We start from the raw sequence: 24,935 nt of genomic DNA, 5'->3' as shown, positions 1-24,935 counted from the left end.
TATAGTCTATGGGGTCCTAAGGGCTCCGTTGACTCAGTTTGGCATCAGTTATGTGCCTTTTCCATCCTTTCCGTTCTCCTGCTCCTAAACGGAGCAGGAGAACGGAAAGGCTGAATGGTGATGTGAACGAAGCCTTACTTATTTTTATTTATTTTATTTTTTTACTCAACTTCTTTTTTTTAAAAACATTTTTATTTTGTTATTATGTATGGAAATGGCATTTTGTGAGAATTTTTTGAAATTGTCTATACAAAAAAGTTACATGCATACAGGGTAAAGACTGGCTCACCACAGTACCCAGAGAATATTATGGAGGGCCGAAGCTCTGACAACAAAAGCTCAGTGAAAGATAACCCCACCTAGAGGGTGACTTTGGAATTCATTACTTCCCACTAGGGGCCATTTTTCTCACTAATACAACTATAATTTAACTTTATTTTGGCTGAAATGTAAAGTGGACATATGTTCTGTATAAATGTAGGATCGGGCCCTTCAGGGCTAGTTTCTCTGGTGGCCCAAGGAACTCCAGTCTGACACTACACACAATTGTTTTAACTATACATTTCAGGAAGATGTATAATTTATATATATTTTTTAATATAGATTTAACAAATGGAAATTTCCATACAGAATATTTTGTGTTTAAAACATTAGCAAAAACCTAAGTTCATTTGACATTTTTTTAGGAAACAGAAAAGAAACTTCTAACTTTACTTGGCTCTAATATGAGAAATTATCGAAACCATATGTTATACCATTAACCAAAAGGAGATGTATTAAAAGAAAAATAGGAGATGGATATAGTGATCAACTATTTATCCATCTATCTATCTACCTGTCATTTATATAAGTGGCAAAATTCTGGTTTTTTCTGTTCTGGTATAGAGAGCAGAAAAAAACAGAACAGCCGTATCCACCAATACCAATGGCACCTAACAGTTAGCATTCACTATAATGGAGTTTGTTGAGTTTCTGTTATGGATTCCAGAATTGTGCCTGACAAAATAACATTTTATGTAGCAAAATTTTGTCCTTTTTTTTGGCCAGAATTGGCAGTGGACATGAACCTACCCTTACTATCAACTTTCTACTGTCTACATATTATCTGGTGCTCAAAAGAAATGGTTAAAGGAAAGCTAAACATATCCCTTAAGGGACCTATACACAGGCTGAGAATCGCACAGATTATCGCTAACGAGCATTCATAGTAACGCTCGTTAGCGATGATCGGGCGGTGTAAATGTACCACCAATTACCCAATGACGCTTGTTCATGGGTAATCCGATCGTTTTTGCACACGCAAAAGTGATCGCTTACCGGCAGCAGATTGTGCCGTGTAAACATGATCTCCTGGTGGCAAACGAGTCCTTATTGTCACATTTTATCATTGCATTTATATAGACAACATCTACATTATATAACACGAATGAGTACTACCACTTCAAAATTACATACCTTGTACATACATTTAAAGTCACAACATTTATATTTTCCATACTATCCAGTATAGTAACGTCTAAATCAAAATAATCTTTACTTTCAGTAGATCTGCGTGTTCTTTGGGGATCAGAGGCTCTCAAAATGATAGAATACCATGCATCTGAAAAAGACAGAAAAGTATTCTCTTGAAGCATGCTAAGGTTTTAACTGGAATGTGGCAAAGTTTACTTGCCCCATCTGGAGGCGACTTTTCTTTTTTTTGTTTTACAGGCTGTATTAGGGGATTAAAAGATGTTTGCAAATATATAACCTGATACTTTATAACCAAATAAAATAATCTTACATCAAAAAGGGCACCAGATAAATGTGAGGGTTCAGGAGATCAAAGTGAGGGTTACAGACCTGAACAGGGCTGCAGTGTATCAGAATACATGCAGGACAAACAACACAAATAAGCAAAAAGTTTAATAGAAACCAATTGCAAATATGTTTTGGTCCCATATAATGGCCCAAATTTTTTTTTTAAAAAAGGCCCAAAAGTGCCTGTAGCCTTTAATGCATGCATCAAAGACATGTGCATGGACTCTGTGTAGAGGTGAACATAGTCCAGTTGAGTTATGAGTTATGAGTATTAAGGTCTGGTAGCATTTTTACCATGCTACAATGCAAACTACACTAGGTAGAGAACCGAAAAAGAAGAAGAGGCCTCCCTACGATACCATAAATGAGGGCAACCAGAACCAATCATATAAACCTAAAAATGTTGCTAGAAGAACAACCATAGAATGCCCAATAAAAATATAAATATTTTATTAAATCATCAATTGATCAAAAATTATTTAAAGACATTTTCACAGAATTACTATGGAGAAAAATCAGCAAAACAACCTGGATACAGTAGTCCCCCCTGTCGGTGCCTCAAAAGCCCGCCAAATAGATGATATACATGTCCATGCAATATGCAGTGAGGTAATTCACAAGCAGCAAATATCAGGTAAATACCTGCTACAAGTGACTGTGATATTCACCTCACTGCACAGCCCAGTAGAGAGTAGTGGTGTACTGATGAGGCCCTAAATGGTAGTATCTAGAGGCACATAATCACATACCATCCGTTAAATAATTTCAAATGAATATACCCCTAAACAACAGGTCATGGATAGCAGACTACAAAATAACAAGCTATTACACAGAAGTACCCACTGGGAACGTGAACATACCCATAGACATGATGAAGGGCTGAGACAAACCGAACACAGGGCAGGCAAGAACCCCCGACGCGCGTTTCGCCTCAGCTTCGTCAGCTGACGAAGCTGAGGCGAAACGCGCGTCGGGGTTCTTGCCTGCCCTGTGTTCGGTGTCTCAGCCCTTCATCATGTCTATGGGTATGTTCACGTTCCCAGGTGGGTACTTCTGTGTAATAGCTTGTTATTTTGTAGTCTGCTATCCATGACCTGTTGTTTAGGGGTATATTCATTTGAAATTATTTAACGGATGGTATGTGATTATGTGCTCTAGAATACTACCATTTAGGGCCTCATCAGTACACACTACTCTCTACTGGCTGTGCAGTGAGGTGAATATCACAGTCACTTGTAGCAGGTATTTACCTGATATTTGCTGCTTGTGAATTACCTCACTGCATATTGCATGACATGTATATCATCTATTGGCGGGCTTTGAGGCACCGGACAGGGGGGACTACTGTATCCAGGTTGTTTTGCTGATTTTTCTCCATAGTAATTCTGTGAAAATGTCTTTAAATAATTTTTGATCAATTGATGATTTAATAAAATATTTAAATTTTTATTGGGCATTCTATGGTTGTTCTTCTAGCAACATTTTTAGGTTATAACACTAGGTAGAGGCTGGGAGAACAATACAAACATACATTTGTAAAGTAGTAGTGTGAATATCAAGTTTTATTTTGACAGATTCTGCTCCTTAATTGCACTGAAGGCGGAGTTTCACTGTGAACTGATCTCTGTATTTAGAAACTTCACTACCTCACTCCTCTGCTCTGAAGGTCAAATGTACTGGTCAGATGCTACAGCCACAGTCACTCAGAGCGGAGGGGCTATGAAGCAGCTCAATGCAGAGAGCCCCTTACAGTGAAGTTCCACCTCCTGGACACTTGCAGGAGTAGCATCTGGCAGATTTGAAGTTCATATTCACACTACTTTTGATAATAAAAGCTCCACAAAATGTATCTTTGTACTGCTCCCCCATCCTCTACCTATGAAGTCTGTGGTTTAACATACTTATAGCCTATTTTTGTTCCCAGAGTTGGTACATTTATTATTCACAGTGGTGCCCAAAGTGAGCATTTTTATCAATATACTTGTAGAATGTACTCCAAAGCATGTAAAGAAATTCTTATCAACATAAAAAATACAATTTCATTAAGTAATGTAGAGCTTTATGGCATTTCTAATATGAGACAACAACTATCAGCATGAATCATTCACGCACACACTTTTTTTTTAATCCCTAAAGGGGTTATGCAAGTTCTGGGGTCTTTCGTAAGCCCGCCCATCTCCTTTGGACGCTGCTGCAGCCAATGACTGGCCACTGAGATGGCCTGCACCACTGTATTATGTCAATTGGTCACAAGAGGGGCAGGTCACTGGTGCGTCCAGTCAACTAACGGCAACGGGGAAGCGATGGATCAGGTCCCAGCAGTGGGGATCAGGTAAGTATGCTTTCCTCTGAAGGTCCAGATAGATAGATAGATAGATAGATAGATATGACCAATATTAAAGGGCATCTGTCAGCAGATTTGTACCTATGAAACTGGCTGACCTGTTGCATGTGCACTTGGCAGGTGAAGACATCTGTGTTGGTTCCATGTTCATATGTGTCCGCATTGCTGTGAAAAATGATGTCTTAATATATGCAAATTAGCATCTGGCTCCACTTTCTCAGCAACCGCCGCACCCTCTGCACTTTAATTTGCAGGGCGAAGCGTGATTATGCTCACACTGCCTAACCCTGTCAATCACAGTAGAGAGGGCACAGCAGTTGCAGAGAGAGCAGAGTCTCAAGATGTACTGACAACCACCTCGTTGATCATAGAGGCTTATTTGCATATACAGTTGCAAGAAAAAGTATGTGAAACCTTTGGAATGATATGGATTTCTGCACAAATTGGTCATAAAATGTGATCTAATCTTCATCTAAGTCATAACAATAGACAATCACTGTCTGCTTAAACTAATAACACACAGAGAATTAAATGTTAACATGTTTTTATTGAACACATCATGTAAACATTCACAGTGCAGGTGGAAAAAGTATGTGAACCCTTGTATTTAATAACTGGTTGAACCTCCTTTGGCAGCAATAACTTCAACCAAACATTTTGTGTAGTTGCAGATCAGGCGTGCACAACGGTCAGGAGTAATTCTTGACCATTCCTCTTCACAGAACTGTTTCAGTTCAGCAATATTCTTGGGATGTCTGGTGTAAATCGCTTTCTTGAGGTCATACCACAGCATCTCAATCGAGTTGAGGTCAGGACTCTGACTGGGCCACTCCAGAAGGCATATTTTCTTCTGTTTATGCCATTCTGTTGTTGATTTACTTCTATGCTTTGGGTCATTGTTCTGTTGCAACACCCATATTCTGTTGAGCTTCAGCTGGTGGACAGATGGCCTTACGTTCTCCTGCAAAATGTCATGATAAACTTGGGAATTCATTTTTTCTTCGATGATAGCAATCCGTCCAGGCCCTGATGCAGCAAAGCTGCCCTCAAACCATGATGCCCTCACCACCCATACTCCACAGTTGGGGTGAGGTTTTGATGTTGGTGTGCTGTGCCTCTTTTTCTCCACACATAGTGCTGTGTTTTCTTCCAAACAACTCAACTTTGGTTTCAATCTGTCCACAGAATATTTTGCCAGTACTGCTGTGGAACATCCAGGGTGCTCTTGTGCAAACTGTAAATGTGCAGCAATGTTTTTTTTTTTGGACAGCAGTGGCTTCCTCTGTGGTATCCTCCCATGAAATCCACTCTTTTTTTAGTGTTTTACGTATCGTAGATTCGCTAACAGGGATGTTAGCATAGTCAGAGACTTTTGTAAGTAGGATTCTTCTTCACCTCATTGAGCAGTCTGCGCTGTGGCTCTTGCAGTCATCATTACAGGAAGGCCACTCCTAGGGAGAGTTGCAGCAGTGCTGAACTTTCTCCATTTATAGACAATTTGTCTTACCGTGGACTGATGAACAGCAAGGCTTTTGGAGATACTTTTATAACCCTTTCCAGCTTTATGCAAGTCAACAATTCTTAATCGTAGGTCTTCTGAGAGCTCTTTTGTGCGAGGCATCATTCACATCAGGCAATGCTTCTTGTGAAAAGCAAACCCAGAGCTGGTGTGTGTTTTTTATAGGGCAGGGCAGCTGTAACCAACACCTCCAATCTCATCTCATTGATTGGACTCCAGTTGGCACCTCACTCCAATTAGCTCTTGGAGATGTTATTAGTCTAGGGGTTCACATACTTTTTCCACCTGCACTGTGAATGTTTACATGGTGTGTTTAATAAAAACATGGTAACATTTAATTCTTTGTGTGTTATTAGTTTAAGCAGACTGTGATTGTCTATTGTTGTGACTTAGATGAAGATCAGATCACATTTTATGACCAATTTGTGCAGAAATTCATATCATTCCAAAGGGTTTACATACTTTTTCTTGCAACTGTATTAAGACATCATGACATATGCCCTTTAAGCTATTAGAACTTAGCGCGAGCCCAGTGATATTTTGCATCTCAAACCTGGTGGTAGATTTCTAGTACATTGGAGTTAAGAGATCTAAAAAACAAAAAACAAACTGAGCCTGCTCCCAAGAAAGAATGAAGTAACAAGCAATGGACAGAACGTTGTTGCATACAGCCTATGCCAGCCACTATTACAGCCTTCAATAGATGCCCAAGTACAGCCTATGTCAGCCACATTACAGCCTGTAGCAGATGCCCTAGTGCCGCCTATGCCAGGCACAATTACAGCCTGCAGCAGATGCCCCAGTGCAGCCTCTGCCAGCCACAATTGCATCCTGCAGAATATGCCCAGGTGCAGCCTATGTCAGCCACTATTAAAGCCTGCAGCAGATGCCTCAGTCCAGCAAATATCAGCCACAATTACAGCCTGCAGCAGATGCCCCAGTACGGCCTATGCCAGCCACAATTACACCCTGCAGCAGATGCCCCGGTACAGCCTATGCCAGACACAATTACACCCTGCAGAAGATGCCCAGTACAGCCTATGCCAGCCACAATTACAGCCTGCAGCAGATACCCCAGTATAGCCTATGTCAGCCACAATTACAGCCTGCAGCAGATGCCTCAGTCCAGCAAATGTCAGCCACAACTACAGCCTGCAGCAGATGCCCCAGTGCAGCCTATGCCAGCAACAACTACAGCCTACAGCAGATGCCCCAGTACAGCCTATGCCAACCAAAGATGTCACCAATAACCACAGCCTGCACAAGTTGAAAGTTCCCCTGAAGCAACCTGTACTGTAAGGGTACAAGCACATAGGTGTGGGTTATCAAATAATTGCCTGCAGGTCTCTCAGCATTTTCACACTAAATCCACATGTATCACTTGTGGATTTTGTTGCAGATTTTGATGTGATTTTTGCCTCTGGATTTCAAGATGCTCACAGCAGGTCACTTTTTCGCAGTAATAAAAAAATCTATTCATTTTGCAGGTACTATATTACTCTGCATTTTTTGCACTTGAAAATATGCAGGGAAAACCGATTGATCTGCACTGGAGTGCAAGTAGGTTAACAGACAGAATAATACATACACATGGGATAATGAGAACCAATGTTACAGAATTTATGTGAGGACAATTTACCTGCGAATATGGCAAAATCCAACTCCTTCCGCATGGATTGTGATATTAATATCTTTCCCAACAGCAATCTGTAATGTAAAAATATATTTTAATTATCAGCCTATTTCAATAACGGAATGTAAATCACCGCAACGAATACTATACATACAGAAAATGTAAGATATGTGATATCGAAAGAGTCAATCAAAAGTTTTAACCACTTCCAGATTGGCCATTTACCCCCTTCCTGACCAGGCCTAATTTAGCAAAGTCTGACATGTGTTCACTTTAAGTGGTAAAACCTTTTGGAACACTTTTGCTTTATCCAAGGCCATTCAGAGATTGTGTTCTCGTAACACATTGTACTTCCATGTTAATGTAAAATTTTGAGTCAATATGTGTTAGCTTTTCATAAAAAAATCCAGAACGTTAACGAAAATTGAAAAAAAATCACAGTTTTCAAAATTTTTATATTTCTGCTTTTATAGACTGATAGTGATGCCTCATAAAATAATTCATTAATTAACATTCCCCAAATATCAACTTTATGTGGGTATCGTTTTGGCAATGTAATTTATTTTTTTAGGGACGTATAAAAGCAATTATTTCAATTGTTAAGAAAATTTCCAAAGTTAACTTTTTTAAGGACCCAGTTCAGTTCTGAATCACATTGAGGGTGCTTACTTAGTGGAAACCCCCCATAAATGACCCCATTGTAGACACTACACCCTTCAAGTTACTCAAGAGCTGATTTTACAAACTTTATTAACCCTTATGTTTTCCACAAGAATTAAAGTGAAAATGGAGATCAAGATGTAAAAATTTTTACATTTGGCAGATTTTCCATTTATAGTCATTTTTTTTCTTTAACACATCGGAGGGTTAACAGCCAAACAAAACGTAATATTTTATTCCATGATTCTGCGGTATTACAGAAACACATGTGGTCGTAAACTGAATTAAGTGCACACGGCAGGGCACAGAAGAAAAGGAGCGCCATATGGTTTTTGGAAGGCAGATTTGCTGGACCGGTTTTTAGATGCCATGTCCCATTTGATGCACCCTTACAGTAGAAACTCCCAAAAAGTGACCCCCATTTGAAAACTAGGGGATAAGGTGCAAGTTTATTGGTACTATTTTGGGGTGCATATGATTTTTAATCGCTCTGTATTATGTTTTTTGTGAGGTAAGGTAACCAAAGAATTGCTGTTTTGGTGCAGTTTTTTTTTTTACAACATTCCTCTGACAGGGTAGATCATGTGCTATTTTTATAGAGCAGTTTGTAAAAGACGCAATGATATCAAATATGTCTACTTTGTTTGTTTCAGTTTTACATAAAAAAGTATTATGTTTTTGTGTCTCCATTTTCTGAACGCCATATTTTTTTATTTTTCTGCCAATGGTCTTGTGCAGGAGCTCGTTTTTTGCAGGAAGAGTTGATGTTTTTATTGGTATCATTTTTGGGTACACATGATTTTTTGATCATTCATTATTACACTTTATCGGGCAAGGTGACCAAAAAATTGGTAATTTTGGTGCAGTTTATATCTATTTATTTTTACAGCGTTCACCTAAGGAGATCGTTTACGAACGTGGCAATACCTAATATGTATACTTTTTCTTATTTATTTAAGTTTTACACAATAATAGCATTTTTGAAGCAAAAAATATTATATTTTAGTGTTTCCATTGTTTGAGAGTCATAGTTTTTTTTTGACCGATTGTCTTAGCTAGGGTCTCATTTTTTGCAACATGAGGTGATGGTTTGATTGGTACTATTTTGGAGGGCATACGCCTTTTTAATCGCTCGGTGTTGGAAATTTTGCGGTGTAAGGTGACAAAAAGGTGGCTTTTTTGGCACGGTTTTAATTTGTATTTTTTACGGTGTTCACCTGAGGGGTTAGGTTCCATGTATACTTTTTTTTATTTATTTCACTTTAACACAATAGCATTTTCGAAACAAAAAAATGATGTTTTAATGTCTCCATGTTTTAAAAACATTATTTTTTTGAGTAATTTTCTTATGTAGGGGCTAATTTTTTGCTGGATGAGGTGACGGTTTTATTGGTACCGTTTTGTGGGACACACTTGATGTCGCACTTTTTGTGATCTAAGATGACAAAAATGGCTTTTTTTACACAGTTTTTTTAAATTTTTGATGGTGTTTATCGGACGGGGTGGATCATGTGATATATTTATAGACCCGGCCGTCATCGACGCGGCAATACCAAATATGTCTATTTTATTTATTTTTGTATATTTTTTACATTTTTGTTTAATTACAAAATTGGGGAATTTTTTTATTTTTACATGTGTAGCCTTTTTTTAACTATATTTTTAATTTTTTTATTTTACACTTTGCATCCCCATAAGATCATACAAGACCTCTGGGGAACATTTAACTTCAATTTTTTTCCCCCCACTATTGATTCCTCCTGTAACTGGAGCTGACATAGTAGCCCCAGTTACAGGGGAAATACACCCCCAGAGAGGCTGTACAGCATAAGATAAAGCGTGGTACAGCCTCAGTGCAGGGCATATCGAGGTCTGTGGAAAACCCGACAGCTCCTGCACTCTCCTGGCCCCGGCGGTCACATGACCACCGGGCCGGGCCAGGAAGCGCACAGCGCTTTCTGATCTGTATACACAGCGCTCATTGAGCGCTGTGTATACATTGATCTAGAAGGCAGGGACACACAGGAACGGTCCCTGCCTTCTCTATGGGTTGCCCTACTGTCACTGACAGGCGTGACCTCGCCCCCCCCCCCCTTGGCAGCTGCACGATTAGCATGCAGCTGCCCACTCTCTGAATGGGACGTTTCCAGAACCTCCATTCAGATATAAACGACTGCCTATAGGACGTTTATAGTCAATGGGCGGTCGTGAAGTGGTTAAAAGGAATCTGTCAGCAAGTCTAACTATATGTAACCCAAGCCAAGGCTACACAGTGCCGCCTAACAGAATGAAAAACATACCTTTCTTAGTACTACAGTGTAGTACTACAGATTGTAGTGACACACCCCTTTAACAAGGAGAATGTTAACACCCAGTTGTCAAATTATTCAAAAGTATTCAGGAGGAACAATAGAGGAATAGTACAAAGTAAATTTATAAGAAAAGATGCTACATGATGGTAATTTCATGAATAATGCAAGCAGTTACTAAAACAGACATGTCAGGAGAGCTGGTAGGTCATCTTTAAAGCTTGAAAATCATTTTTTTAGTTCATTATAGGTGCACAAAATGTTACCTGTTTACTTTGAAGCACCATGTTGTTCTCAGAATTGATTCTGAAACTTAGAGAATCCATCTGGTCCCCTTCCACTGAAATGTCCAGTGCCGGTTTGCTATAAGAGTACTTAGATGCAAAGGAGGACATTGCTTGCAGAGCTACTACAGTATCCTGTCAAAGATATTGAATATCACCATTACTGTATCACAACTGAGCAATTATTTATTTCCATTCTCTTAAAGGAGTTATCCCATGAACATATTCATCACCTATCCACAGTGATCCTGAGAATGAGGATCCCTGAAGTGCTTCATCTGAATGGAGTGGTAGTATACATGTCATCCTACAGTCCATTCACTTTCATGGACTGACAGCTCTGGCTATGTCAGTCCTAGGTGATAAATGTTCTTTGGATAATGCATTTAGATAATGGATTATGAAAAGTTATGAAAAGTTGATCGTTACGACTAGAGGTGGACGACAAATCCGTCGAATCCACAAATCCCTCAAATCTTGCTGGATTCGTGGACTCGAATCCCAACGTTTGATAGCAGGATTCGTTGTTGACGAATCCCGTTATCAAATAATCGGCCAATTCGTTGCTATGCGAGCAGGAGTGGACGGTTTACTTTAACTTTAAATCAAGCTTTATTACCTTACAATGAAGCTCCAGTAACATGCAGAGCGGGCGGCGGCGTAGCGTCACTTACTGCTCCGCCTGCTTTATTTCATAAAGTGGCGCGTCACGTGAGTGAGTAACGTTACGCGGCCGCACGCTCTGCCTGTTACTGGAGCTTCATTGTAAGGTAATAAAGATGCTCTGAACCTGATTTAAAGTTAAAGTAAGAGTTACTGCCGGGCCGGGTCTGTTATGGGCAGGGGGATCTGTGGATGGCACTGTTATGGGGGGGATCTGTGGATGGTGCTCTTATGGGAGGGGCATCTGTGGATGGCGCTGTTATGGGGAGGGGGATCTGTGGATGGCGCTGTTATGGGGGGGATCTGTGGATGACACATATAGGATAAGATGCTATATAGTGTCATCCATAGATCCCCCCATAGCATGGTGATCCACAGATCGCCTCCATAACAGTGTCATCCACAGATCCCCCTCCCATAACAGTGCCATCCACAGATCCCCCTCCCATAACAGTGCCATCCACAGATTCCCCCATAACAGCGCCATCCACAGATCTCCCATAACAGTATCATCCACAGAGCCCCCATAACAGTGTCATCCACAGATCCCCCATAACAGTGTCATCCACAGATCCCTCCCATAACAGCGCCATCCACAGATCCCCCATAATAGTGTGTCATACACAGATCACTTTGTTTCTTACACAATTCACACAATTCTTATGTACAGGATTCTTAGGATTCGAGATTTGAAAAATTCGATATATACGAGAAACTTTTCGGATTCGAATTTTAAAAAAATTGGATTCGTCCCACCTCTAGTTACGACAAATTTCAGGTGATGGAAAAAGCTTTTAATTTGATTAATTTCCTTGCCTGGAAATAAAAAGGGTTTTCTAGTGGAGGCAACTCCATTGTAATTAGAAGCTGGCCTGGTGATCATTGGTCACCAAAGTTTCAATCTCTTTAACCATAGACAATAAGGACGCCTTCTGTTCTGGCTGAGAGCAGCCTGCTGATATTCACTGGATCCAGCACTGCCAGATTCAACTGATCACCGACTGATTCCTATTGACTATAATGGGATCCAGAGGTGATACCGGCCCCTTGCCAGAAATAATGCCGGGTTTCAGCCAAACAAAAACCATTGCATGCAACAGTTTTTTTTGTTCAGCCAACACGCAGCATTTGTGCAGATCAGGTCATCCTATCTGCTTGACAGAATGTGAACAGAGCCTTAACTGTTACACTGTGGAAGACACGTCTGGTTCTAACTACATAGTTGGTCATTCAGATTAATGGATAACTGTATACTAATGGAGGACTAGACCTCTTTTTAGTGTCTTACTACTCTGGATCATACTTGGGTGCCCTCTTCTATTACATCGCCAAATGCCCAATAGAGCACATGCAAAGGGACTGGTAGTCCATAAGACAGCGCTTAACTATTAGAATTTTGTTTACCATGTACAGTAACTGGTGAACCACAGAATACAGGGAGTGCAGAATTATTAGGCAAGTTGTATTTTTGAGGATTAATTTTATTATTGAACAACAACCATGTTCTCAATGAACCCAAAAAACTCATTAATATCAAAGCTGAATATTTTTGGAAGTAGTTTTTAGTTTGTTTTTAGTTTTAGCTATTTTAGGGGGATATCTGTGTGTGCAGGTGACTATTACTGTGCATAATTATTAGGCAACTTAACAAAAAACAAATATATACCCATTTCAATTATTTATTTTTACCAGTGAAACCAATATAACATTTCAACATTCACAAATATACGTTTCTGACATTCAAAAACAAAACAAAAACAAATCAGTGACCAATATAGCCACCTTTCTTTGCAAGGACACTCAAAAGCCTGCCATCCATGGATTCTGTCAGTGTTTTGATCTGTTCACCATCAACATTGCGTGCAGCAGCAACCACAGCCTCCCAGACACTGTTCAGAGAGGTGTACTGTTTTCCCCTCCTTGTAAAATCTCACATTTGATGATGGACCACAGGTTCTCAATGGGGTTCAGATCAGGTGAACAAGGAGGCCATGTCATTAGATTTTCTTCTTTTATACCCTTTCTTGCCAGCCACGCTGTGGAGTACTTGGACGCGTGTGATGGAGCATTGTCCTGCATGAAAATCATGTTTTCTTGAAGGATGCAGACTTCTTCCTGTACCACTGCTTGAAGAAGGTGTCTTCCAGAAACTGGCAGTAGGACTGGGAGTTTAGCTTGACTCCATCCTCAACCCGAAAAGGCCCCACAAGCTCATCTTTGATGATACCAGCCCAAACCAGTACTCCACCTCCACCTTGCTGGCGTCTGAGTCGGACTGGGAGCTCTCTGCCCTTTACCAATCCAGTCACGGGCCCATCCATCTGGCCCATCAAGAGCTCACTCTCATTTCATCAGTCCATAAAACCTTAGAAAAATCAGTCTTGAGATATTTCTTGGCCCAGTCTTGACGTTTCAGCTTGTGTGTCTTGTTCAGTGGTGGTCGTCTTTCAGCCTTTCTTACCTTGGCCATGTCTCTGAGTATTGCACACCCTTGTGCTTTTGGGCACATCCAGTGATGTTGCAGCTCTGAAATATGGCCAAACTGGTGGCAAGTGGCATCTTGGCAGCTGCAACGCTTGACTTTTCTCAGTTCATGGCAGTTATTTTGCGCCTTGGTTTTTCCACACGCTTCTTGCGACCCTGTTGACTATTTGAATGAAACGCTTGATTGTTCGATGATCACGCTTCAGAAGCTTTGCAATTTTAAGAGTGCTGCATCCCTCTGCAAGATATCTCACATATTTTTGACTTTTCTGAGCCTGTCAAGTCCTTCTTTTGACCCATTTTGCCAAAGGAAAGGAGTTGCCTAATAATTATGCACACCTAATATAGGGTGTGTTGATGTCATTAGACCACACCCCTTCTCATTACAGAAGATGCACATCACCTAATATGCTTAATTGGTAGTAGGCTTTCGAGCCTATACAGCTTGGAGTAAGACAACATGCATAAAGAGGATGATGTGGTCAAAATACTCATTTGCCTAATAATTCTGCACGCAGTGTATATATATTAGCATGTTTATAGCATGTCATATTTCTATTATAGTAAGGACAAAAACAGCAGTGCTAGACTACGAATGTATAATTTTTTAATTATTATCTAGAGCAGAATTTCTTCTATCAAATAAATTGTGCTTAGTGTGAATTATTTAATTGTAATCCCCATCATATTAAATTTTTGTGCTATGTACTTTTTTTCTTTTTAATCGTACCACTGGGTGGAAACGTGAAGTTTTATATAGTCTAGCTGAGTTCTATAAATATAAGAAAGCTTATGAGAATATGACCTATTAATGACTAATATGGTCATTAATGTAAAATATAAACAAAGTAAGGAGGAATGAGAAGGAGTCACAGTCACGTTTATTCCTATTCCCTTCGCTATAGTCAATATTTTTTCAGTTAAAGTTTTTAATAGACTGCTACGGACCTAGACATAAAAAAGCAAGTAGGAATTGTGAAACAAATATCAGTTTTTGTGCATGCAGTTTTATATGCCTGAAGGTTTTCTGTAGAAAAGTCAATAGGGAAAAAACAGCAAATCCGCAAAAAATCCACCACAGATTGTGCATGCTTTGGTTTCAAAACAATAGCATAAGCAGAAATTACTTTCTAGCCAAGTTCAACACGTTTTCTAGCCAAGTTCCAAATTTTAGCAGAGGTAAATCAGACAGATTGTTCAGTTTCTCTTTGTTGTGGTTTTGGGCAGGATCCCACCTCCCCACAGGTTCTGCTCATTAGCTATTTAGTGGTGCTATTTATACCCGCCTCTCACTATAGCCCTTGCGGTTATATTTGCTTCTGGAGTTCTCAGCTGGTGTTTGGTGGAGCTCCTGCTCCCCCGTCCGTCTTAAGCTAAGTCCTACTCCTTCCCTTTGTTGTGTGTTCTGGCTAGGCCTCAGAAAGACACTGGTTCCTGCACCTTGCGCTAGGAACCAGTTGTCTTATCTCCAGCATCCTAGCTGAGAGTTTCCTTCAGTTTCAGCTAGGCTTAGGTTCCAGCGCATGAGCACTTCCAACCGAAGGATATGCTCATGTTCTCAGCAGTCAGGGAAAGGCTCATGGATTGTCCACAGGTGGTGACCTTTCCCTGTTTCCCTAGCTTTGGGGCCTAGCCTGGTGTTTTGTTGATTTTGTTGCATTTGGTTTGCTTCCCTTCCCTCACTACCATGACATACTTGCCACTCATTCATACAGACAATAGGGATGACAGTTCTTGTTTTCGGTAGGGACCCAGTGGTTGCACTCCCACAATGAGATATGTCCACTGTGGATAGCTGATAATTGGATGTCTTGGCACAATCCCTTTATGGAATGGACATTGGTGTTGTGTGGCTACTTATATTCATTCCCTATGCTTATTCAAGTATATAAAACACTTAAAATAAATAAAACCTCATATAAAAAGACTGGAACTTATGATTTTTATGACAATCCTGGAAATAAATTTTTATGTAATTAGGCAAACATAGTACAGATCATAGATTGGTATAACTCAGTACTAGGAAGCAGTGCACGCTTGCAATGAGATCTGACAAATGAAAATAAATCTATCATGTTAAAAATCCCATTCAATGTGCAGGGACCATAAAGACATGCTGAGCAAATTACTATATCATTTTGTTGGAAAAGATTCCTTCTAACTTGTATTTTACTTGATTAACCCCTTAGTGACCACCAATTTCCAGTTTCCTGCCAGTTTTTTTATGGCAGTCACTAAGGCACCTCAAGCTAAGCAGCCACCGTTTTGCTGCTGCCTAGTCTAAGCATTGCACAGAGCAGGGGTTGGGCTCTCTTTTGACAGTTGTACACCTACTCTAATGGCACAGATTGGCGGAACCACTAGTCCTGGCAGTCAATAACGACCATGGCACCTAAGTGGTTTAAAAGGGAAGGTATTCTCTCTGCGACCCACTGACACCCCACAAATGCAATTGTGGGGTACTTATGTCTACACATGGGAGCCATAGATCTATTGAAGGCTCCCCTAGGTACACCTTCTGTGTATGCCCTATTATGAATTGGGTATTTCTACTACAGCATAAATACACTATAGTACATAAGTAGTACAGTGTATTATGTAAGCAATCAAACAATCACATGTTAAAGACTGTTTGTGGAACTAATAAGTGGTCAAAGTAAGATTAAGTGAAGTTTTATTAAAAAAAAAAAAAAAAAAGATCTCCAGGTTAAAAGAAAATTCACTTTTTTCTATGAAAAAATGCTTTTCAATGAATAAAAAATAAACCCCCCACACACATTTGGCATCGCTGAATTTGTATGACCTGAACTATATACAAACCCTCATGCAGCTACATCAATGTAAAAAAGAAAAACGTTATAACTCTTTGAATATGACAATGAAAAAAGTTGCTTGGTCGCTAAGGTCCAAAAGCCAGGCTGGTCACGAGGGCTTAAACCTTGGTTCTTTCTATGTCTAGGATTGAGAGGGGTGGTCCTACTTAGTGACTGACAGCATTCCCTTTAGTGTGAAGACAGATAGCTGAGTAGAACCACCCCCTGGACTCATAACCCCAGAATGAACACATTACAATCAATTTGAAAAGTATATACTGGGTAAGTTCCCAGAAAATTATACATTAATCTGCTCAGCTTTTCTTGCTCTATAACATGATGCCTGCAGCTTGGAATTAATTTTCAATGTGACTAGTTTTCTATAAGTATAAAATTGGCTGCGTTTTCATAGTAGAATTTATGTAAACTAACCTGGGTAGAAGAATATCCTCCAAGGTGATTTCTTTGTTGGCTTAACCATTTCATCACTGCTACTCCCTCAGAAACACGATTCTGTATTATGTGTGACAATAGGACGTAAGATGCCACTTCTATATCAACAGAACTTGGTTGCCACCAGCCTGGGGCTCTCTGAATATTAGACTTCCAGAACCTTACATTGCCTGCAGGTAAAGAATATCTAGCATTAAAATTCTGCTGCTTTGTATGTTTACAAAAGTCATTTTAGGAACAAGTATGTCACCATACCATGCATTGTTTTGTGCCATATGTAAAAAACCACAAAAGTGATACATGTTAGGATTTTTATCAGTTGGATTAGTGCAGAATGCAACAGAAAAAAGGTGCTCCGTACCATTCAAAGGCCTCCCAAATGAATGGAGCAGCAGCTGTGCTCTTGTACTTGGCAATCACCGGCAGTTCCCAAAAAATAGTATATAAGTGTATAGGGTGATCCTAATCTAAAGTGTTTCAACAAAGTCAGTCACTTACATATAGACCCCAGGGGGAAACAAGGGAAAAAAGAGCGCCAATCCCTGTTGAAGGACACAATCATGAAGGAAAATATGAAGTACCACCCAGAGTGATGGCGATTAAATGACACTAAATGTATCATAAAACGATGACGTGATATACAGATAGTGAGTACTCAAGATGAAAAACTGTGAACAGACACAGCTATAGAGGAAAAACACGGATAAAACCATATAAAATAAAGAATAATATAAATGGCATAGTTAATGATAAAATTAATGGTGAAAAGCCCCTCAGGGCAATTTCACAAAAGTAGCACTCACTTCACTGGGGGGTAGTCATCAGGATAAGCACATAACACCTGTGACTTAGACCCCCCGGCCAGGATCTCATGTAGAGTCGTAGTGATGGAAGGCAGCAAGAATCCAGTGCTTCTGATCAATCACCTTTAATATAAATATGTGGCTCAATGCGTTTCGGTGATAACAATTCCCCTTCTTCAGGAGCATTCCCATAAAGATCCATTCAATTTAGTGGGTCCCTGTCGGGTATGAGGCTCCCATTCTCATGACCACTCGGGGTTCCAGTGATCAGACCTCTCCGTAAGGCCTCATGCACACGAACGTATTTTCCTTCCATGTCCGTTCTGTTTTTTTTTTTTGCGGACCGTATACGGAACCATTTAGTTCAATGGGTCCGCAAAAGAAATGGAAGTTACACCGTGTGCATTCCGTTTCGTTATGTCCGTTTTTCTGTTCCGCAAAAAAATAGAACATGTTCTAGTATTGTCTGCATTACGGACAAGGATAGGACTGTTCTATTAGAGGCCAGCTGTTCCGTTACGCAAAATATAAAATGCACACGGACGTCGTCCGTATTTTTTTGCGGATCTGTTTTTTACGACCGCAAAATACATACGGTCGTGTGTATGATGCCTAATAGTTATCTCCTATCCTGTGGATAGGGGATTACTTGAAATAGCCAGAATACTCCTTTAAGATGATAATGAAAAGAATCACAGTATTACAGTATTAGGATATATTCACATGGCAAAAGGCACAACATATTTCAGCATGTAAAGTGCTCATAATATGGACTTAAATATTATCGCTAAAATACTTGAAAATAGCTTCCATTGTTTTCAATGGAAATACACACCACAGTTCACACTGCACGGAATTTATGGCAGCTGTTTTCAAAAACATTTCAAGTGGCATGTCACTTCTTTGGAGCATTTCATATGGTACAGTTCCCATTGAAGTCAATGGAATGGATTAATATTCTCTCCAAAAAACACAGAGCTGTGTTTAGAACCTATTTCCAGAAAATATGAAACTCAAGAACATAAAAAAATTACCATATTTCAGAGGCTGCTTACATGTCTAATCAGTTCATTCCTTTCAGCAAGTGTATTATGCCATGTGACATATCTTTACACTAAACTGTAAATCCTGGGTTAAACTGTTAACATTTAAAGAAAATGCGTCACCAAATATTTAACTGCCAGTGAAAAACCAGCAACACACATCCTTTTTTTTCTAATCGGTTTTTTATTTTCTGATTACAGATTTTTCATTCTATTTTCGGAACATGATTATGGGGGGAGGCCATCTTGCCTGAGCTGTTCTTAACAGCATTTACAAAGCATTAGAAAATGGCTTTACAGCAGCCCTAGACACAATGATCAGGAGGAGACCTCATTGACTTCTATAGGAAAGTTTTGTAGGCATGCTCTGCGACCTGTACAGAGGTCATAAGTACAAGGAAAGAGCAGATAAGATTTGACATCACCTATTGTGAATGCTGAATCCTGTCTTATCTATACAGAGGTGATATCGCTACAGCAGGATTAGAATGACAGATAAGCAGGTACATTCAGTAAAAGTGATCCGTACAGACCAAGAAGTGGCGCCTATTATTGGGCTTAGTGACAAGTGCAAAAACTGCAGGATTTTATGTTTTTTGTTTAAATATAGATATTGACATGGAAAAGGAAAAATAACATCATCAAAAATTCTATAAAAATATGTTAAACATAAAAAATATGATTTAGACAATAGATAATTTTCTGATGACACATTTTCTTTAAGATGATTTTGTTTCTTTTTTCACTTTTTTATACAAATGAAGCTACCATTGTGCTCTGGCCCGGCGGTTCAGAAGGTCCAGACCCTCTTTAGCTTATTTCTTCCAACCAATGATAGTGCATATGTCACAAGGCTGAGGGTGTAGTTATCTGAGTGACTTCATTCATTTGAGACTCCAAGTAATTTGCAGCAGCTGTTATTTAGAAGAATTCTAGAGGAGTGAAAAACATTTGTTTTAAATCAAAAACTATAAAAGAAATCCCATTTCATTGCAAATCACACACAGAGCTTTCAGTATTACTGAGACATTTTAGATTCCATATTTTACTGTAGTAGTGGTTAAATGAATTTCTCCTGTGCATGGGACTGACATTCTCTGTTGGGAATCGAACAATGGCATAGAAAATGCATAATTTGGAGTCTACTAAAACTAAAATGGCATAGGGTTCTCTTTTACCTATAAACACAATAGAAGAAATTGTGGTTTTAGATGACAATATGGGGAGTATTTACCCAAAGTCCAAACAATAAATGTATTAGTCCAGCTCACCCAATTCTTCTGTGCACGGATATGAGCAATGTATAATGTGATGGAAAAATATGGACAATCACAGTACAATTAGTGAGTGCTTTGTATTAACTTTCCCTACATGATAAATGCCACTTTCTGAAGTGAGACAACCCCTTAAATTACAGTTATTTGAGCCATAGAGATTGGCAGTGAAGTAGAAGCAAAGTCTATTGAGCAGTTTACTCACTGTAGTATGTGCGTTGTGGCTACCATCTGTCACCTCATACAGTTCAACTGAACTAAAACTTAGCGTGCCCTAGATCACACGCTATTATTCCCCTCATTTTGCATGCTGCTGTTCTTCCTGATCCCTGTCAACATGGAAATGTGACTGCTCAGTCAATCACCATGTTGATGGGGATCAGGAAGTACAGATTTGAGGAAAGTATGATAATAGGAGTGGCCATGGGGACTGGTAAGGTATAAATTTATTTTATTAGTTCCGAGCATTGAGTGATATTTTTAATCAAGTGGCTAGACAAACCCTTTAATATTGTTCCATACCAGTGATGCCCAACTGGTGGACTGCAATTCTCATGAGTCCAAAGTTTAATTGAGAAACAGTCCGAGGAAATAAAGTGCATTGGGTAGCTACCTTCCCCAGGTTAATTATAGGATATAAATGCTCAACACTCTACTCTACTCAATTTTATAGAACAGGGGAATCATCTCTTTGTTCTCTACTTGGAAATGTTGCCTATTATGGTGTACTGTGGATCACAGCTTTAGGGGACATTATGAATGACAGCTATAGTGAACAAGGTGATTGATACCAATGGGAGGCACTTTAGTATACTCTGGGCAATAATTTAAAATTTCAGACAAGCCCTAAAATGGCTTAAATTTTAAAAAATAAATAAACTAAAAAAACATTATATTCATCCCTTTTTTGTATCTCTGGTTTGGTTCTCCTGCCACTGTTTGTTTACAAACAGCCACTGTTTGTTTACAAACAGCAACGGTGATGTGTTGGGATACGGTATGTGACTGCTGCAGCTAACCACAGTCGGTAGGCCACTGAGAACAGTGACCTCTTCATAACTCGTATCTAAAACGTCGGTCTTAATAAATGTGCCCCTATGTCTTATGGGTCAATATTCTGGGTGTGGCTCAGTCAGTGTATTAGTTAGCTGGAATAAAGCACAAGCATCCTGCAGTCTGGCTCTGGTGATCTGTGTCCTACTGTGTCCATACACTACTTATTGGTTTATTGGAACACTGTAGCTGTCACTATAGCTGACTCTTATGAGGGCACTCTGCCGGTCTCTTGTGCGGGAACTTTGAATATGCTTCATGAGGCACCATGACTGTCACAGATATCAGACAACTACAGCTGACTCTGCCAATCTTCGATGAGGAAAAAGGAAGGCATGCACCCACCAATCATATGTCACTACCAGAGCTTTGGGACGTTCTCACAGCTCTGTTTCTCCACCCCTGTGATGATGTCACTACTAGAGCTGGGAGGAGTTCTCACTACTCTGTTTACTTTTGGTTTCTTTCACCACAGCTGTTCTTCATGTGTTTGATTTCCCTCTCTTTATATCACCCCTCCTCCTATGATAGGATGTGGATTATAGTTCTCACTTCAGTTGTAGCTCTTGCTTTAGTTTCTTCACTTGTAGCTATCAGTTCACTGGACCTGTGTTCTGCTGCAGCTAGCACTCCGGATATTGCCAGCCTGTCCTTGGATCCGTCTTCTCTGCGGCTACAACACCTTCAGCTAAGTCTGCAGACATTGTTGTATTCCTGTTTGTTTTCTGACTGGATCTGAGGTGGCCACGGTTCCCTCCATATACTGAGTAGGGCACTGGTGGCCGTGCCCCTTCCACTATTGTAGGGGTTACAGTGGTCATTAGTCTTAGGCACGTGGGCATGCCTCGTTCCGCCATTTGGATCCGGGCATGTGCTTTAGCAGAATAGGGAAAGCGTTGAGGGTCGGACAGGGGTCACCCTTTATCCTCCCTAGTTCTGGGTCCAGTCAGTTGCTCTGTACTGTGAATTACTATTGTTGCTCACATACAGCCGTGACATTATAATCCACCAAAACCGTCCTTTTTTGACATGGATCCGCTTTCTGACCTGGTTGACCGCATGCAGGGTCTTTCTTTGGAAGTAGCGGATCTCCGTCAATCTATGACCCAGCTTCAAGCATTGGGCCCTGCTCCGGCTCATGGAGTCTGTTGCGAGCCAAAGGTCTCACTTCCGGAGACGTTCTCAGGGGGCAGTGAGAATTTTGTTCGTTTCAGAGAGGCATGCAAACTCCATTTTTGCTTGTGTTCTCACTCTTCTGGTAATCAGGAGCAGAGGGTGAGGATTGTCATTTCCCTGCTCAGGGGTAATGCTCAGACTTGGGCTTTTTCGCTGCCATCAGGGGATCCCTCCCTTCGATCCGTGGAGGGATTTTTTGTGGCCCTGGGGCGGATTTATGATGACCCGGATCGTGTTGCTCTGGCCGAATCTAGCCTACGTGTTTTATGCCAGAACAAACGGTCTGCGGAGCTTTATTGTTCTGAATTTCGGAGATGGGCAGCTGATTCGGGTTGGAATGATGCTGCACTCCGGAGTCAGTTCTGTCATGGTCTCTCGGAGAGATTAAAAGATGCGTTTGCTTTCCATGAAAGACCAACGTCCTTAGAGTCTGCCATGTCATTGGCGGTACGCCTTGACAGGCGTCTAAGAGAAAGAAACGAGACCTCTCTGTCCAACCATTGTCAGTCTAGGGGCAGTGGTGCGGACTCATTCAGTGTGCAGGGGCCTCATCCTGTCTCGCTCCCCTCTGAGGAGGAGCCCATGCAGCTAGCTCGACTTGCCCCTGATAAAAGAGGATTTAGTCCTCAGAGTATGGTCTGTTTTTGTTGTGGGGGCATAGGTCATTTGGCAAATGTTTGTCCGTCTAGGAGATTCTTGAACCGTACTAAGAGCGATAATAAGAGAAAAATCTCAAAAGGTAAATCATCAGGTTCTGCTTCATCTGCTACTTTGGGCAAAGTTGATGTAGGATTTGATGCTTTTCCTCTGACCTGCAGTTCCCGTTTTCTCCTGTCTGCCAGGGTGGCGCTAGAGAGCAAAGTCATTTCTTGTGAGATTTTTGTCGATAGTGGAGCGGCCGTCAATCTTATTGACACTCAATTTGTAGCCATGCATGGTTTTCAGGTTTGCACATTAGATAAAGATATACCTGTTTTTGCTATTGACTCTGCTCCACTCTCACAGAGATCTCTGAAGGGCATTGTTCACAATATCCGGCTAGCTGTAGGGTGACACTCATGTGGAGGATATATCTTGTTTTGTCCTTAACGGATTGCCGTCTCCTCTAGTTTTGGGGTTACCCTGGCTCACTAGACATAACCCCACTATTGATTGGCAAGGAAGGCAAATAAATGAGTGGAGTGATTTTTGTAGAGAGAATTGTCTCACAGCGACTTTTGCAGAGGTGTCTACTAAAACGGTGCCATCATTTTTCTCTGATTTCTCGGACGTGTTTTCCGAGAGCGGTGTTCAGGAGCTACCTCCTCACCGGGAGTTTGACTGTCCCATTAACCTCATTCCCGGCGCCAAGCTGCCAAAAGCACGCCTCTACAATCTCTCACAACCGGAAAGAATCGCTATACGAACTTACATCTCCGAGAGTCTCGAAAAGGGGCATATTCGTCCCTCAAAGTCACCTGTGGCCGCGGGTTTTTTTTTTGTTAAAAAGAAAGATGGCTCTCTGAGACCTTGCCTAGATTTTAGGGAGCTGAACCGTATCACGATTCGCGATCCCTATCCCCCTTCCTCTGATCCCGGACCTCTTCAATCAAATTGTTGGGGCCAAGGTGTTTTCCAAATTGGATTTGAGAGGCGCGTACAACCTGGTCAGGGTCAGAGAGGGGGATGAATGGAAAACGGCCTTTAATACCCCTGACGGGCATTTCGAGAATCTCGTTATGCCTTTCGGCCTGATGAATGCTCCGGCCGTCTTTCAGCATTTTGTTAATAGTATTTTCTATCATTTAATGGGGAAATTTGTATTGGTGTATCTTGATGATATTTTGATTTTTTCCCCTGATGTTCAGACCCATCAGGATCATCTTTTTCAGGTTCTGCAAATTCTACGGGAAAATAAATTGTACGCCAAGCTGGAGAAATGTCTTTTTATGGTATCGGAGATTCAATTTCTGGGTTTTCTCCTCTCTGCTTCTGGTTTTCGCATGGATCCCGAGAAGGTCCGTGCTGTACTTGAGTGGGAGCTTCCTGAGAATCAGAAGGCATTGATGCGCTTTCTGGGTTTTGCGAACTATTACAGAAAGTTCGTTTTGAATTATTCCTCTGTTGTTAAACCCCTCACTGACATGACAAAAAAGGGGGCGGATTTTTCCTCTTGGTCGGAGGAGGCGCTTACAGCCTTTTCTAAGATTAAAGAGAATTTTGCGTCTGCTCCCGTCTTGGTGCATCCCGATGTTTCCTTACCTTTTATTGTTGAGGTGGATGCTTCCGAGGTGGGTGTGGGTGCGGTTTTGTCCCAGGGCCCTTCCCCTGCCAAGTGGCGACCCTGTGCCTTTTTCTCTAAAAAACTCTCCCCGGCAGAGAGAAACTATGATGTGGGAGATAGGGAGTTGTTGGCCATCAAGTTGGCTTTCGAGGAATGGCGCCATTGGTTGGAGGGGGCCAGGCACCCTATCACCGTTTTTACCGACCATAAGAATCTGGCATACTTGGAGTCGGCCAGGCGTATGAATCCGAGACAGGCCAGATGGTCTCTGTTCTTCTCCAGATTCAATTTTGTTGTTACATTCCGACCTGGGATAAAAAATGTGAAGGCTGATGCTCTCTCTCGCTGTTTTCCGGGAGGA

General features: G+C 40.8%; 1 protein-coding gene across 1 annotated transcript in view; it reads right to left on the bottom strand.

Annotated features, from left to right (window-relative positions):
• CD109 (CD109 molecule) overlaps positions 1 to 24,935 on the bottom strand; it is a 284,990-nt gene that overhangs the window by 40,012 nt on the left and 220,043 nt on the right. Inside the window, exons 27-31 of the mRNA XM_040430041.1 lie at positions 16,942 to 17,169; positions 10,532 to 10,684; positions 7,303 to 7,370; positions 6,217 to 6,230; positions 1,456 to 1,600 (exon numbers count right to left, since the gene is read on the bottom strand). Coding sequence (XP_040285975.1) covers positions 1,456 to 1,600; positions 6,217 to 6,230; positions 7,303 to 7,370; positions 10,532 to 10,684; positions 16,942 to 17,169 — 608 coding nt within the window. The remainder of the gene's footprint in view (positions 1 to 1,455; positions 1,601 to 6,216; positions 6,231 to 7,302; positions 7,371 to 10,531; positions 10,685 to 16,941; positions 17,170 to 24,935) is intronic.

Source organism: Bufo bufo, chromosome 4 (genome assembly GCF_905171765.1).
Source record: "Bufo bufo chromosome 4, aBufBuf1.1, whole genome shotgun sequence".
Lineage (NCBI taxonomy): Eukaryota > Metazoa > Chordata > Amphibia > Anura > Bufonidae > Bufo > Bufo bufo.
This window is presented reverse-complemented; position numbering and strand designations above follow the sequence as displayed.